The sequence below is a fragment of the Syngnathus typhle genome, linkage group LG2 (genome assembly GCF_033458585.1).
Source record: "Syngnathus typhle isolate RoL2023-S1 ecotype Sweden linkage group LG2, RoL_Styp_1.0, whole genome shotgun sequence".
NCBI lineage: Eukaryota > Metazoa > Chordata > Actinopteri > Syngnathiformes > Syngnathidae > Syngnathus > Syngnathus typhle.
The window spans coordinates 19371901-19387563 of record NC_083739.1 but is presented as its reverse complement, the minus strand read 5'-3'; the positions used below and the strand labels follow the sequence as shown (position 1 = coordinate 19387563).

The 15663-nt window shown below is 41.9% G+C and overlaps 2 protein-coding genes across 2 annotated transcripts; one reads left to right on the top strand and one right to left on the bottom strand.

Annotated features, from left to right (window-relative positions):
- Positions 1-1783: 1783 nt before the first annotated feature.
- Positions 1784-9520, top strand: si:dkey-72l14.3 (Glyco_hydro_56 domain-containing protein). The gene is made up of 6 exons (XM_061272230.1): positions 1784-2380; positions 6076-6324; positions 6891-7037; positions 7428-7514; positions 8047-8229; positions 8987-9520. Exons 1-6 carry the CDS (start codon positions 1784-1786, stop codon positions 9344-9346), a joined length of 1623 nt encoding a protein of 540 aa, XP_061128214.1. The 3' UTR covers positions 9347-9520.
- Positions 9521-11613: 2093 nt separating this feature from the next.
- On the bottom strand, positions 11614-15663 carry borcs6 (BLOC-1 related complex subunit 6). The gene is made up of 8 exons (XM_061272671.1): positions 15546-15663; positions 14968-15032; positions 14220-14752; positions 13939-14119; positions 13682-13864; positions 12987-13150; positions 12811-12894; positions 11614-12715 (listed from the first exon to the last, which is right to left on the bottom strand). The coding sequence occupies exons 3-8, from the start codon at positions 14739-14741 to the stop codon at positions 12590-12592; spliced, it is 1260 nt and encodes a 419-aa protein (XP_061128655.1). The 5' UTR covers positions 14742-14752; positions 14968-15032; positions 15546-15663; the 3' UTR covers positions 11614-12589.

Genomic DNA, 15663 nt, shown 5'->3' with positions numbered 1-15663 from the left:
ACCGTCTGAACAGAACAAAATATCTTTGACCTGACAAGAATTAGAGATGAGAAACAAAAACGACAAGAATTGTGATGCATACACCATGTGGCGACAACACAAGAGCGTTACTCACTGGAGTCTGGAAGGTGATGTCGGGAGTGGTGAGGGGGCTGAGAACAAACAAACCAACCAAATGCTTGTGCAAATCGTTCGTGTGGGGGAAACACGACCTAGAAGGGCCAAGGAAAATAAATCTAAAGAAAAAAATTAAACTGTGCATCCAGTATTCCACAACATAAATTACTGTAATTATTTTATGTCGCATTGAAGGCAGTGGTTAGCGCGTCTGCCTCTCAGTTGTGAGTTTCTGGGTTTGAATCTCAACTCAGGTCTTCTGGTGTGGAGTTTGTATGTTTCCCCTGTTCTTTCGTAGGTTTTCACTGGGTACTGGGGCTTCCTTCCACATTCCAATCGCATGCATGTGATGCAAATTGAAGACAACATACAGTAGTTGTGAAAGTTAGAGAGAATAGTTGTATGTGTATATGTGGGTGTGATCGGCAGGTGAACAGTGTCGGATGTACTTGATCTTTTGTCTGACTTAGTCTGACTCACCTATTGACCCTATTGAGATTGAACTGAGGATGGATGGATGGATGGATGGATGGATGGATGGATGGATGGATGGATGGATGGATGGATGGATGGATGGATGGATGGACGGACGGACAGACGGACGGGCAGACAGGGTCGGGTTGCGGAGGCAGCAGTCGTGTAAACAAACGCTATGGGATAGTGTCAGGATTGTTTTTACTTTTTAGAAAAGTTTATTCTCTACAAATATACAGAGAATAATTTTGTAAGAATGCTGGACCACATAATGGAGGAGAGGTCATATTTGTTTTCCTTCCCATAGCTGCGCTCACGTTCATCATACCTGATAGAACCTTTTTGCATAATTTACCGTACGGAACTGAAAGTTTTCTTCTAGCATAATACTAATGGAGCACTTACTTTGCGCTTTTTTTTTTTTAATACAACGACTTTCGCTCCCAGTAAGCTTAAGAAAATGCAGAAACACAAATATATGACAGTTCGGTGCACCCCGTTAATGGAATGACCATGTCAAATTGAAAAAAAATGAAAATGAAATACGAATATAGTAACAATGACTAGAAGAACAAGGAAATAAATACTGTATAGCAACAAAAACTGAAATGCAACCAGTCTCTTTGGCATCAATAAATCGTATGCATTCAGTGCCTGTTCTTTTCCAGACAAAATGAAAATACAACATATTCATCCAGAGTAGAAAGCAGAGCCTAAATCCCAAATCATGGAGGTGGATGAGAAGCAAACACCATTATTGGCAAAAAGTAGGTTGTGTGTCCAAAGTCATTTCTGCGGGTGTGATTTTAAGGGATAATGTCATGAGCGTAATGGATTTCACTGAGGCAAATCATCTGCTAATAATCCACACCGTACAATCAATCAGACTCCATCCAATTGTAACAAAGTTCTGCTTATTCTTCTTACACACTCGATGTCACAGATTGCATGTGACATCAACGAACCTGATGAATATTCTTCAATGGATTACCGCTGAAATTTTTATTAGCAATGCTAAAAAATGATTTTCCAACAGTTTGTTTGTGCTGTAAATTTGAGGAGCGTACAGGTGTCACCTATGCTCAACATCACGACCATGACTGACTTATTTTTCTGCCGATTGTTTTTCAGGATCATGGTTGGCTGCTGGAGTCTGAAGGAGTGAGAGACTGATTGTGAGTGAGTAGCTCCAATGGCATGGAACAACCCACCACTCAATCTAAAGCCAAGATGGCCGCAATTTAAACACAGGACTAAGCCATCAGTCATCTCTTGCTCTTCAGCTGGCCTTGGAGGACAGGCGACAGTTCCACTGACCCTCCTTGTCTTATTGCTTGCTGGCCTCAGTGCGGCCGGTCCGCCGCAGCCAGCTCGCCCGCCTCTCCTGTCCGGACAGCCTTTTATCATTTTCTGGGGCATCCCAGATTCCTCCTGCACCATGAGGCCGGACCCCGCTTCTTTTGGGATGGAACGCGAGGGCCGTGTGGCCGTCTTCTACGAGGACACGCTGGGAAGCTACCCCTATTTTATCGACAAAGACACGAGGGTCAATGGGGGTTTACCGCAGCACACGCGGCTGGACAGCCATCTTCAGAAAACTCAGATGGATTTAGATGCAGCTTTGCCTACGCCCAGGTATCTCGGGCTGGGCGTTTTACGCTGGGCCGAGTGGCTACCGCAGTGGTTAAGAAATCGAGAGAAGAAGGCCGTGTATCAGGAAGCATCGAGGAACTTGCTGAAAGCCTTCTTTCCTAACTGGACCCCGGAGGAAGTGGAGAAGTGGTCGCGGGTAAGAAGGGAGAAAGTGTGGCAGATGAGAGCTGTCAGACATTCACAAAGAGGCGATCGACAAAAACTTTGCAGTGGTGGAGACTAATATTGGATACAACTCCTCTACAATTTCATAGTTCGAATATTTAGTGAATCGTTGAGTAAGCCTTGCAGTTGTAAGGTTGAGAGTTTGAATCTTGTCCATATTTAAACATTTTCTCACACATCGATGAAATGTGTGGTTTGATGAGGTCCCACAATAGCGCTGACGACAATGTATGGGCTATCTTTTAAGTTGCCCATCCCTGGCCTCAGGTATTCAGTTCTATCTCTGTTTTTGATTTTGAGAGGGAAATAAAACATTGTTCCTACAATGGCCCAATATCTGGGACAAGTATGCTCTCAATCACCACAATCTTCCTCTTAGGCACACCTACTAGATGCCTTTGAAGACGCAATGCATTCTGGGGCCATGAATATCAATATTTACGTTGTCAATACTGCCATATCAATATAAAAAGCTGTAAAAACCAATATGCAATTACCGTAAACTGCGGATTTCTGTATCTAGTTCCCCCATAAAATCAATATAGTGCAGAGCTGTTGGTAGAACATTATATCTTGATGTGGACGATGGGGGTTGACAGCAGCTAAATCCCGAGATTTAGGTAATCACAAAGACTACATTTGTGCTGGAACGTTCCTTTGCTGACATGGTAGCGTGCACATTGATGAATGTTTGTGGCAAATGTTGCCAGGTTGGGAACGTCAACTGCGCTCCCAAACATCAAGCACACAATTAACTATGAGTGGTTTGTAAAGCAAGGTTGTGGCGGGTGGCAATAGAGCACCATCATACAAGCTAAGCAGCTGAAAGAATCAGAATTCAATTAAACACGCATTGTACAATTAAAACTATTCCTTTTTTTAAGTTGAAGGGACATTGACACGATATCTGAATATGACTGTTACGTTGTCCTGATTTTTTCCCAGTTCTTTGCCCAACTTGAAAAAGAGCCTTGGTCCTTAGAACGGAAGAACAACTCAGATGTTCCTCTTTTTCCTTTTTCTGTTTAGAGTTTATTGCAAGGTTAATTAGAGGGTGATTAGGTTGATAACCTTAAACAAAGAAAAGATTGCATTATTTCAAGTTGAACTAAGTTCAGTAATTGCACACATATGTACGTATAGCAGGGAAATGTGAAGCATAAGTACAAAAACTTAACTGAGTGTTTAAACATAAACATCCACTTTGCCTTTGTGAATACTTCGAATTGATTGATAAACACACAAATAAATACATATACATACAGCTTGTAGTTCAAACCAAACATTTCAAGCAAACTAAGCATTAACCAAACTTAGAACTACAGCATTCAAGTCCATTTCTTACCAGTTGCGTGTGACCAGAAACTGAGGAGTCTCTTTGGGTTTTGTTTTTCTTTGCTTTCTCTGTTTAAGATTTTTTTCTTTCACTGTTTGTTCCCCCAACTCACATGCTGGTCTGCAGGCAATATGGCCATCCCTGGTATCTGACAGAAAGTTTGGTGAATTGTGGTGTGGGTGTTTTTTATCTGCCCCCTGCAGCTTTGGAGTGGATAACTTGAATGCATGATCTTTTTTTTTTTTGTCACTCACACACACATTCACATCATCACTCACACACATTCACACGGTCGTATGTGGGGATCAAACTCACGGTGTCGGCACACAAGACAAGCAAGTGTACCCCTACACCACCAGCCACTCCCTTGAATGCATGATTGCTGCCTGTCAGTTGACGTGACAATGACAATCAGCCATTCTGTTTACTTTTTTAAATCAAGTGCACTGATGACAATTACCGAATTTCAATCTTGGCTCTGTTAATTCTGTGCTTGCATGGTTATTCATCTATCTATCTATCTATCTATCTATCTATCTATCTATCTATCTATCTATCTATCTATCTATCTATCTATCTATCTATCTATCTATCTATCTATCTATCTATCTATCTATCTATCTATCTATCTATCTATCTATCTATCTATCTATCTATCTATCTATCTATCTATCTATCTATCTATCTATCTATCTATCTATCTATCTATCTATCTATCTATCTATCTATCCATCCATCCATCCATCCATCCATCCATCCATCCATCCATCCATCCATCCATCCATCCATCCATCCATCCATCCATCCATCCATCCATCCATCCATCCATCCATCCATCCATCCATCCATCCATCCATCCATCCATCTATCTATCTATCTATCTATCTATCTATCTATCTATCTATCTATCTATCTATCTATCTATCTATCTATCTATCTATCTATCTATCTATCTATCTATCTATCTATCTATCTATCTATCTATCTATCCATCCATCCATCCATCTATCTATCTATCTATCTATCTATCTATCTATCTATCTATCTATCTATCTATCTATCTATCTATCTATCTATCTATCTATCTATCTATCTATCTATCTATCTATCTATCTATCTATCTATCTATCTATCTATCTATCTATCTATCTATCTAAACTATTTATGCATTTATTTATTTATTTATTTTTTATAGGGCAACTTAATTAAATGTATGACAAATATGACATTTTTAATTTACTAATTATATTATTTCTTTCATGAGCCCCGTTGAGGAGGGTATGGCAGAGATCATGTTGAATATTGTCAAAACCATTTACATGTTGGAAAAGCAGTCATTTATTACATACTTAAACTGCTTATTTTATCCACTGTTACATGTACGTATATTAAGTCCACCCACTGTGGTTATTTAGAGAAAAGTCTATCATTCTGTGCTGCCGGCACCTTGCAGAGTAATCCAAATTGATCCCGTTATCTGATGATCTCCACTTGGTGAGGCAGAATTAAACGTGAGGTCATTGGAACAGAGGGGATCAGGAAAAGTTCAGACCAAAAGATATTGTTACTTTTTCACCATGTACTAACTGATATGTTGTAAGAGTGAATCTATTATGAACTGGACATTGTTATATAAATACTGAAAATGTATAGCAAGTCCTTTTTGAGGACATTTAGCTTGTATACAAATCTATGAGATTTAGGGACACTGTAGTATGGATGGAAACTAAAACACCTAAATGCATCAAAAACCTTTTGAACAGGGTTTGCCAGCTGAAACATAAAAGAGTAAAAAAATTGTTGCGGACCTCCCTCTGAGTCCAGATGCAACTCTAATGGATCATCACACAATAGAAACGTGCACTGTTGTCAGACAAGTCATTATTGATGGCCTCCTTCGGAACAACATGTTCCAGTGTGCTCAAGGCAATACAAAAATTCATTTTAATATAAGAAAGTTGTAAGTCTATAATGGGAACATTTCAACTAAAGTGTCACGCTAAATAAAAAAGGTTAATAAAAATATGATGCAACAATTGTACAAACCAGGATTACATTATGAACATTTATGGATTATATGCTTGGGGCTTTTTTAAATGGGTCGACTCACCTCAGAGGTTTTTCACAACTGCATAGTGGGTCTCACAAAACCACTGCCTAAAAATGGTGTCAAGGCTTTTCTTTATTGTTAAATATAAAACAGAAATAAAAGATGCCGCCTACTCACAATATAGAACATTTTTGACAGCAATCTGCCAATACAAAATTTGGTTAAAAAAAAAAAGGGACGGCCAAATATGACCTAAAGTACTTCTATGCCCTTGTGCCAGGTGGACTTTGAGGCAGCAGCCCAGTCAGTAATGATGGAAACCCTGAGAGAAATCAGACGGCTGCGACCCAAAGCATTGTGGGGCGTCTCCCCTTACCCGAGCTGCTACAATGGCGATTTGGCCCAAACCGCGTTAGCCAACTACAGCGGCCAGTGCTCCCCTGCTGAAAAGACCCTCAATGATGAGCTTCTCTGGCTGTGGAAGCGATGCTCCGCCCTTTACCCTCTTCTCACCCTGGAGAAGCTGCAGGTGAGTGAAGCCTTTGGGCTAAAAAATTTCAATGTTTTGATTTGATTTTCCTGTTGATATTTACCACAAAGGTGAGCGGTGTCAGCCTTGTTTTCATCACGGGCCGCATCTTCGTTATGCTTGTCCACAGGGGGTAGTTATGATCAGCAAAGTATTAAGTATGCACGAGTAAGCCATAGATCAGTGTTCAGCTTGCAAATTTCACAGGTAGGTTCGCATTTGCTGCAACAAAAGAAGCCAAATGTAAAACAAGTTGTTGATGTTTTATCAACAACAGATGGAATGTTATCTTTTTAGGAAAGCGCACCATCAATAGTTCATCTTCTGTACAGGAAATGAAGGTGTCAAACAAGTGTAAACAAGACAAGAGAAGGACACTAGTATTTTTGGCTTGCCAGAAGCTTTGCTGCACTGTGCATATTTACACAAGCTTATTTTCAACAAATCAAGACTTTGTTTTGATTCCAACTTTGTCCAAATATGTCAGGTCATACCCTCAAGATTCATGATCATGTATTGCTTCTGGTTTTTGTACAAAAGTATCAGCTTGACCACTTTTTGTACAGGGTGGAACATCTGGAGGGAAGCTTTATTTGACCAGTCAAATCCAGGAGGCGCTACGAGTTTCCTCTCTGGCTGGAGTATCGTTCGATCTTCCCGTGTTTCCACTGGTCAACAGTGTGTACGCCTCGACCAACACGTTCCTTTCTCAGGTGGGATACATGTGAGATTTGGACTCACATGATGACAGAGGCTGAGTGCTTCAATGTTCCGAATTCATAGGTCTGAAAAGAGGTTTTTAAGGCAGGGATGCATCATACGAGGTCAATAAGAAGGAAATTAGAACGATGACATGCCACAACATGGCAACGACGCACAGCTTTTCTATTAGCCACTGCTTTGGCCTGTCGAAAAGAAGCTCCTCCCCTCACTTCACCATAGTTGCTTGATGACAAAAGACCACAAGATGACACCGAGGCACTATTATAAACATGACAAAAGGATATTTCAGGAAGTGCACAAAACGTCTTAGTGTAAAGAATGTTGCTGGCAATCCAATACGGGAAACATTTTCAGTGTCTTTGCACCTTGTCCTCCTTCAGGCAGACCTGGTCAGCAGCATTGGGGAAAGCGCTGCCATGGGAACAGCCGGGGTGGTCATCTGGCAGAGAAGTGAGACCAGGACCGATGTAAGACATTGTCTCAGTCAGTAGTGATTGCATGGAAAAGGAAAAACAGAGAGAGCTGGATTAATGGAGAGTAGAAGAAAAATGTGACTATTATTCAAAAATCAATAAATAGTACAGTCGCAAATAAGAAAATAGCCTACAAAATGTATTTGACAATTAATAAATGTGTCTAAGGGTGCATTATTTATTTATTCATTTATTTATATCTGATAATGCATCCTGTATTGGCCCGTTGGGAAACAAAATGCCATTTTGAAGATAATAAAATATATTTAAAAAAAAAATATCCCACTTTCATGATTTTTGACTTCATCATTTTCAAATGAACATTATAAGTGACTGGTGGTGGACTGAAAAAAACCCAAAAAGCTTTACTGATCCATGTTGACTGCAGCTTCTTTGTCTATTGTCAATATCAAGAGAGATCTTATAGTGTTTGTTATTTTTCAATTGAAACTGACATCTATCTCTTCAAAAGGGGAAAAGGTTCTCATTCAAATCAATTTCAATGTGTTTGTGTGTCCATATGCAGAGAGAATGTCAAGACCTGGCAGAGTTTGTCCGCAAGCTCTTGGGACCTTACTCTCTCAACGTAACCACAGCAACCGGCCTCTGTTCAGCCTCCCTTTGTGAAGGAAAAGGCAGATGCGTCCGTCAGAATCCGAACAGCTCCGCCTACCTCCACCTTCCACCGCCCCCTGACGTGATGGAGAAGGTGTCAGAAACAGTGATTGATGATTGTTGCAGTCGTTACACATACTGTAGAAGGCACTTGGTGCATGATGATAATGATGTCCTTATCGAGGCCTCATTCGACTATGAGCCATTAATGAAAACGGACAAGCCTGTTTTAAATGTAAATCAAATTCTAGGATGAAAGTCGTGCTAGCTGGCTTGACATGTGGATGTAGTGCACCCACACCTATTCACATTTTTTTTCCTACGGAACCAAATTTCCATCCTCTTTCCTGTTTTTCTATGCATACTCCAGTTTCCTTCAGCCTCCTTCCAGATTCGTAAAACATGCATGTTAGGTTCATTTCAGTTTCCAAATTCTCCACATAAGGTACAAATGTGAACATTTGTCTATACCTGGGGTGCCCAAGTCTGGTCCTTGAGATTTCTATCCAACCTGTTTTAGATGTTTTCCTACTTCAACACGCCACATGATCAGATCACCAGAAATCTTTGCAGAAGCTTGGTAATAGTTCTGATCATTTCAATTAGGTGTGTTGGTGGAAGGAAATATAAAACAGGCTGGATGAGGACTCTCGAGGACTGGACCAGATCGCAATCCTGGTCTATGCTGTATGTCCCGTGCCATTAGCCAGCAGCCAGTCCAGGGTGGATGAGCAGAGCGACTCTGGCTCAGACTAATGACAATAAGCAGAATAGAAAAAGGATGGATGGCAAATATTTTCATTTTCAAGTACTGAATTATAGACCCGCCACTAAACATTTTCTACCGGCAGGCGGAAGCAGCCAAAGCCACAGACGAGCCCGATCCAGACTTTAAGGCAGCTGAACCGGACCCAGCCGAGATGTGGAAGAAAGACTTCCAGTGTCAGTGGTACAAGACTACAGATGGGGACGTCTCAGATCAATCCCCTAAAGATGGAGCCTCTGTCAGCGGGACACTTGAGCAAATTTCCAGAGAGCTCAGAGGGACTGCAGCAACCTTTACAACAGATTCCATAACAAAAGGTGCCCCCACGATGGAGCCGAGTGGAAGCGCTTCGGCACCGATGGAGCCGAGTGGAAGCGCTGCGGCACCGTTGGCTTCAAACACTTTCAATGTTTTGTTGTTGCTGGTGACTGCTTGTCTTTTGTGAACTGAAGCAAACTTCAATTATGAGGATTAAACAGATGTGCCTTTAATCAGGACAGCAGACATATCATGAAAGTCTGTACAAAACTTTCTGAGGATGTGCCAATGCACAGTGATACTGTAGCACTTGTCACTTTTTTCCAGTTGGGATACAGTACTGGTGGAAAGCTGCTTGATGAGCAACCTTAACAAAAGACATCATACCACTGCCAATAAAACTGATTCCAAACCAACCAAATCTTGAATAAATTCTTTGTTATCAATTTATGTAATCTGCACTGTTTAAAAATAAAGGTTGAATCATTCAATCTCATAGCAACTTACATGGGTGTATATTTTGCAAGGTGCCTGTTATCATCAGAGCTAACATGCCTATTAGGCCTTAAGCAACATTTAAATCAGGACCTCTATTTCTGAGAATTATTTTTTATTTGCTACTTCCTCTCAAGGGATAATATAATCAATTGAAATAAATAGTACACTACAAATAGAAAATTCATATGAAAAACACAAAGTGGACTATTGCATATTAGTTAAGTGTTTAAGTAGGTAGAGTAACAAAAATAACCATTTGGATGTATTTTATGATACCCTAGAACAATAAATAAGTATATAAACACTAGTACATAAAACGAAATGGTGAAATGTTTTCTTAAAAAAACAAATGTAATGAATAATTAGGTATTAAACTACCAAATGTGAACATGCAATAGCTTAACAAAAAAAGGATCTACCTTATGTGGGTTTGCAACTGGGTCTTAGGTAGTTTCCAAATGGGGAATATTACGTCTGTCCCACCTATGCCCCATGTGTATTTGACTATATGGGCTTGAACTGGGGATCTGAATGCTCCTTGTGTGGGTTCCTGCTGGACAAATTATATGCAACCCATGTAGGCCCCATTTGTGTTTCCCCATTTAGGGCTCCAATTAATTTTGGTGGCTTTGATGTAGTCATGTGCGAGGACAACGGCAATGCCAGGTGACAAAAGACTTGATCCAATTTGGAAAATACTTTTATTAAACTAGGGTGCATGAAAACAAATGCAAAAAATAACCAATGGCGAGGATGTGCAGAAGGTTAGACAGACGGACAAAATGGTATCTTGAGGAATTACGACAAGACAAACAATTCCAAAGAGTCACATGTACTTACGGTGGCAAGAGGAACAAACTCCACAAGCACATGGAACATACAAAGAGCATGCGCTCAAAAACTACAAGGCACATGGAAACAAGCGATGCAAACATTTGACACCAGCTCAGTGCTGAAACTGCCCTTAAATAGCTTCTGATTAGGACTAGGTGCCAGGTGTGTCGCCCAGGCAAACCCTAACCCTAACCCATGCCCACCTGGCCCAACCTTTATTACACCCACCACGTTAACCCAGCTCGACCCCATGCCCACAAATCCGAAATGTGGTCGATAAGGAACCCAGTACCTTTGCCCACTTCTAGTCCATATATAAGACAATGTGGGCTAACACAGGTGTGCCCAGGAACAAAACCAGATGAAACCCAGAACCACTTGGTACCCAGGAAACCCGCATTTACCCCACTTGAGGCACAACTGGGACATATCTCGAGTCAAACGTACTTTGAATGTCTCTGATCTTGCTCAATAACAACGCCCTGAATAATACAATACTATACTAAGCTCGTTGACGCTCTCCAGTGGTAGTGGGTCAATTCTGCATCAACCTCACCCAACCCGGTTTGTGGCACGCCGAAGACGGGCGGCCGGCCGCCACAAAAATACATTATCACCTTTAACAAGGCAGGGTAACAAATGAATATAAATTTGGTGAGTGACCCACGCTTATTGTACAGCTCACGCTGATGCCAGCACGATTAGGCTTTGATGAAAATGTTTTTTTTATGTAATGTTCCATACTGTAAAAATAAGTTATGTTAATATTAAACTTAAAACAGACGAGTATCTAAGTTTGTTACAAATCACAAAGATGGGTTGTACACATCCCATTTTTTTTTTCATCATTCACAACTTCTTCACACATTTTGTATGTCATGTTTAAGATTTTTCCTGCAGCTTTGCATACAAATGTGTCTTCTCTACTATGGCCAAATTTTAATTTGTAAAACCTCTGAACCTTTTGACTTTAGATTTCCACCTGACTAGAAATGATGGTTTGTGCATGCACCTTTCTTCAAAGCCATTTTTAATGTCAGTTGTCCAGAATCCTTCTTCACACTTCTAAAAATGTGTTGAATGATGAAACCCCATCAGCTGAATGGAAACGTCACATCAAAATGTGAGTCAACAACCAAAGTGAATTTATTGAGTGAAATGTGATATACAATATATGATGCTCCATGATAGGAAACTGGTGACTTTGCAACCAAACGGAAGCAGCAGCGATTCACTTTTTCTTTTTTACATTTCATTTGCACGGTCCAAAAGGCGCATTTTGTTATCAATTAATCTGCAAACGAATCCATTTTTTTTTGTGGTTTATTGGGTGGACACTGCAGTGGCTTAGTATCATAGTCATAAAAATAACAAAATAAACATCACAGAATTGCCTGTACTGGACAGTTATAATAGCATTAACTCCAAAGCTGTAATTGTGTCTGTCATTGGCTGACAAAATACAAACAAGTATTACCCAGGCAGCCACCTGTGATGTGTCTTAAGGTTACCAGTTTAACAAAAAGTGTGACATCGTGGGCAGTGAAACATCAATCACTAGCTTTCATTTATCCTTTGACTAGCAATCAAGAAACATGGCCCATGTCTGCTAAATGGCGCTTTGGCATCTCCAAGACACAAGTTTGCAACATAATAACCAAATAAATAAAAATAAATACAAGCAGCTTTCCGTGATGCTCACCTTCCCCCGTTTGGCCTGCAGTGAAGGATATGGGTGCCTTTATTGCAGTTTTTTAAAAATAGACTTTGTTTGAATCTTCCCAGCCCAAAGAAAATAAAAATTACTGTCCTTGCAAAAGTGACAAACATCACCCCCCCTCCATGTGAGAAGGAGAGGTTAGTGCAACCTGAAGAAAGCTGACTGGACGGATACGTTTCCTCCTTTTCGAAAGTCTCGCAACAGTGCGATGGAAAGAATCAGGTTCGAAACACAAACGTGATTATCGTTAAATAACGAGCAAGGTCCAAATAATCCAGCATGCCTGGTACTCCGCAAAGATGACCCCAGTAGGAAAGAGCGCAGGAAGGTGGAACCCCCGGGGTATGTTTGGTGTCAGGGCACAAACGGTGGCTGGAGTTACTTGCAGATGGCCTCCAGCGCGTCCAAGGTCCGCTTGATGTCTCGTATCTGCGCTGCCAGGATGCCGATGGGCCGCATGGAGCGGTCCAACTCCTCACAACGCGCCATCAGTGTGTACATGCCCTGTGGGGAACATGAAGTGGGACTTTGTCAAACACAATTAGATTTTTTGCATATGGGAGCGGTGATGTTGGTCTTGTCAGAATACGGCCGATCACCTTAATACTCATGTCCACAGACTCCCCCAGGCTGTCCACTGAGTCTCTGTATGTCTGAATGTAGCCCACGCTCAGAGCCGTCATCTGCTCAGAGATGCGGGGACAAGGAAGACATCATTCGGTAAAACCAATCATGGCGGAGGAAATGAACATGTTCACAGGTCGTCAAGCCTCACATTCTGGATGGTTCCATTGAGGCTGCGCATCATCACTTCCACACTCCGTGCCACTTCTTGAGTGTGCTTCTGCAGGTCGACAAGGACGCTCGGATCAATGGGCGGAATATCTGCCGGTCGTCGTGACAACCCTCGGCTACGGTAGATGGGACCTGAACAATCCGCTGCCGAGAAGTTCACATTTCAGAAATTAGAAGGAGAAACCAAGATCAGATTTTCTTTTAATTTCAGATGACAGACGATATCTGTTTTCCTATCAGTGAAAAATGACATTTTACAATTACTAAATTGACTTAGTTATTCTTTTAAACGTCTTCTGTAGTGTAGCACAATTGTACTTTCCCAAAGGACATTTGGAGTCTCTTTACATTCTGACACGTAGTAGTTGAGAGTCTAATCACCACCTAGCGGCGAACACTGATTAATTGAGTTCCACGTTGTCCATAATGTGACAACCTATCCGTAGAAAAGAATTCTGTTGCCGTCATTTCATTTTGAGCGCACAAGGTGCCTAAGATGATAAAGGGCGGAATATTGCGCACTGGAACGACTTTTAAATCAGAGGTTCAGTGGTTTCACTTTAAAATATGGTGTTAGGTTTTTGTTCATTCCACGGCAACCGAGTCGATTAATCCTCTCATGTCTGTGTTTTCACTCTTTGCCAAACGCATTTTCTCATTTTACTTTATACTCACAGTCACTGCAGTCCAGACTGGGCTTTGAGCTCATCTTGATCTTCTGCTCCAGGTTCTTGGTAATGAAATTGGTGAGGTCTCCCTCATGGCTGACTGTGCCCTCCAGCTCCAGGGCTGAGGAGATGGTTGCCCGTCGACCCTCGGATTGGCCGCCTCTGCCTGCCCCCCGGGCCCCTGCTCCACCTAATGAGGAGTGACCGACATATTAGGTTTAAAAGTGGAAGCCCTTAGTAGATGTTTAAAAATCCTGCTTGTACCTCCACACGCTTGGCTGATCTCATCCAGGCTCTTGCTGTCCTGCATCCCTCGAACGTTGCGGACCCACACCTGGGCCATGACGTGAGGGGGACAGGGGGTGTCGTCGGAGGGGAGAAGAGGAGGTGGCGGCGGGGAGGAGGTGCTGGGACCTGGTGCTGAGGAGGAGTAGTGACGTAACGACTAGAACGTATGTGCAGAGGGGAATCAAGGAAGCAGAGAGTACTTTAATTAGCATGTCAGTTACACACATTTAAGTAAAAATAGGCGGCGAAAACCTCACCTCGAGCTCCTTTCTCTCTCCCGTGGACTCATTGCGCCATTTCTTGTCATTCTTCTCATCCTCCTCCTCATCCTGTTTCTCTTTCCCCTCCTCTCCACTGTCCATGTCTGTGCCGATTGGATGTCCTCTCCAAGACGAATGTTCGGACAGCGCTTTCCCTGAGCGGTCCTGCCGCAGAGGCCACATAGCGCCCAAGCCCGCAGGACAGACGACATTGTCGTCAGTGTGTGCAGTGCGTGTGTCCTCAGAGGGGGAGAGGTCCATCTCATGAGATGAATGTGGAGAATAATGACCCATTTCTGTGTCCAAACAACGCCGCTCATGAACTCCGATTTCTGCACCCACGTGGTTCTCTGTGTGTCCGTGGGAGGCATCCTCTGACCCCTCTTCTGGAAAGTTCTCCTTACGCCGCACACAATTCAACGAGTCTGCGACACGAGGAGTGTTTTCCGAGGAAGGAGGTGTCGCTACCCCATTTGCCATTTCTGGCACCTCTGTGTCAATCACAGGGGAGCGACTCATCCCTCCACCCGCTGGAGAAGAGAGAACATGTTACATTAGTTTGTTTTTAATCAAACTTCTAATCTTCTTTTAATCAACCTTTTCATTCCTAAATAAGTGATTCTCTAAGGGTGCAACAGTGACAATAAAAAATACCCCCATTTTGCAATAATGCAAATTTTAGTTTGTGGGATGAGAGCTTTTCCTAAAGTACATATCGAACCCTGGACTACGGTACAATACTTACAAATTGCCGTACGTCGCTGCTGTGGGAACGGAACTTGGTTGTAAACTCAGGACCCCCCCTTCAGCCTAAATCACAAGTAACATAGTTCAAGTCAACGACAGTATACAAAACTGAATGTGACTATGTAGTCATCAAAACTGCACATCGCCGTCTGTTAAAGGGCTTATCAAAGCCTCCTATACATCTGGCTCCAGCTTTATGACTGTCGTTTAGCTAAATAGTAGCCTAGATCAAATTCAACTTTATTAGCACTAGCATGAAATCACATGACATCTTATCATATGATAATATATGCCGAGGCGAAGTCGCCTCGTCGTTTAAGGAAATGGTGAAACACAAACCACTGTAAACGAAAACGCATTAAGAGGGAAATTGAAATGCTGATATAAAAAATGCTGCCATTTGGCCCCCCTGTTAGCTGTCTGTCAATACATGGAGAGTTGCTTCATTTAATGACATTCGGCATTTTAGCATCGACCGGCTATAGGCCTCTCAAAAGACAATGACGATTGCATGCAGCTGCGTTAAAGGTGCATTCTATAGAATCTATATACAAACAGTCATATTTGCTTTCATACCAATTCGGCACTTATTCGATGATGTAAACGATCACTATGGTTGTTTACGCTGTCATGAAACAGAGCATCTAAAAAGTCCGTTCGGAAACTCCTTCCCTGCAAAGAGCAACGGTTTGGG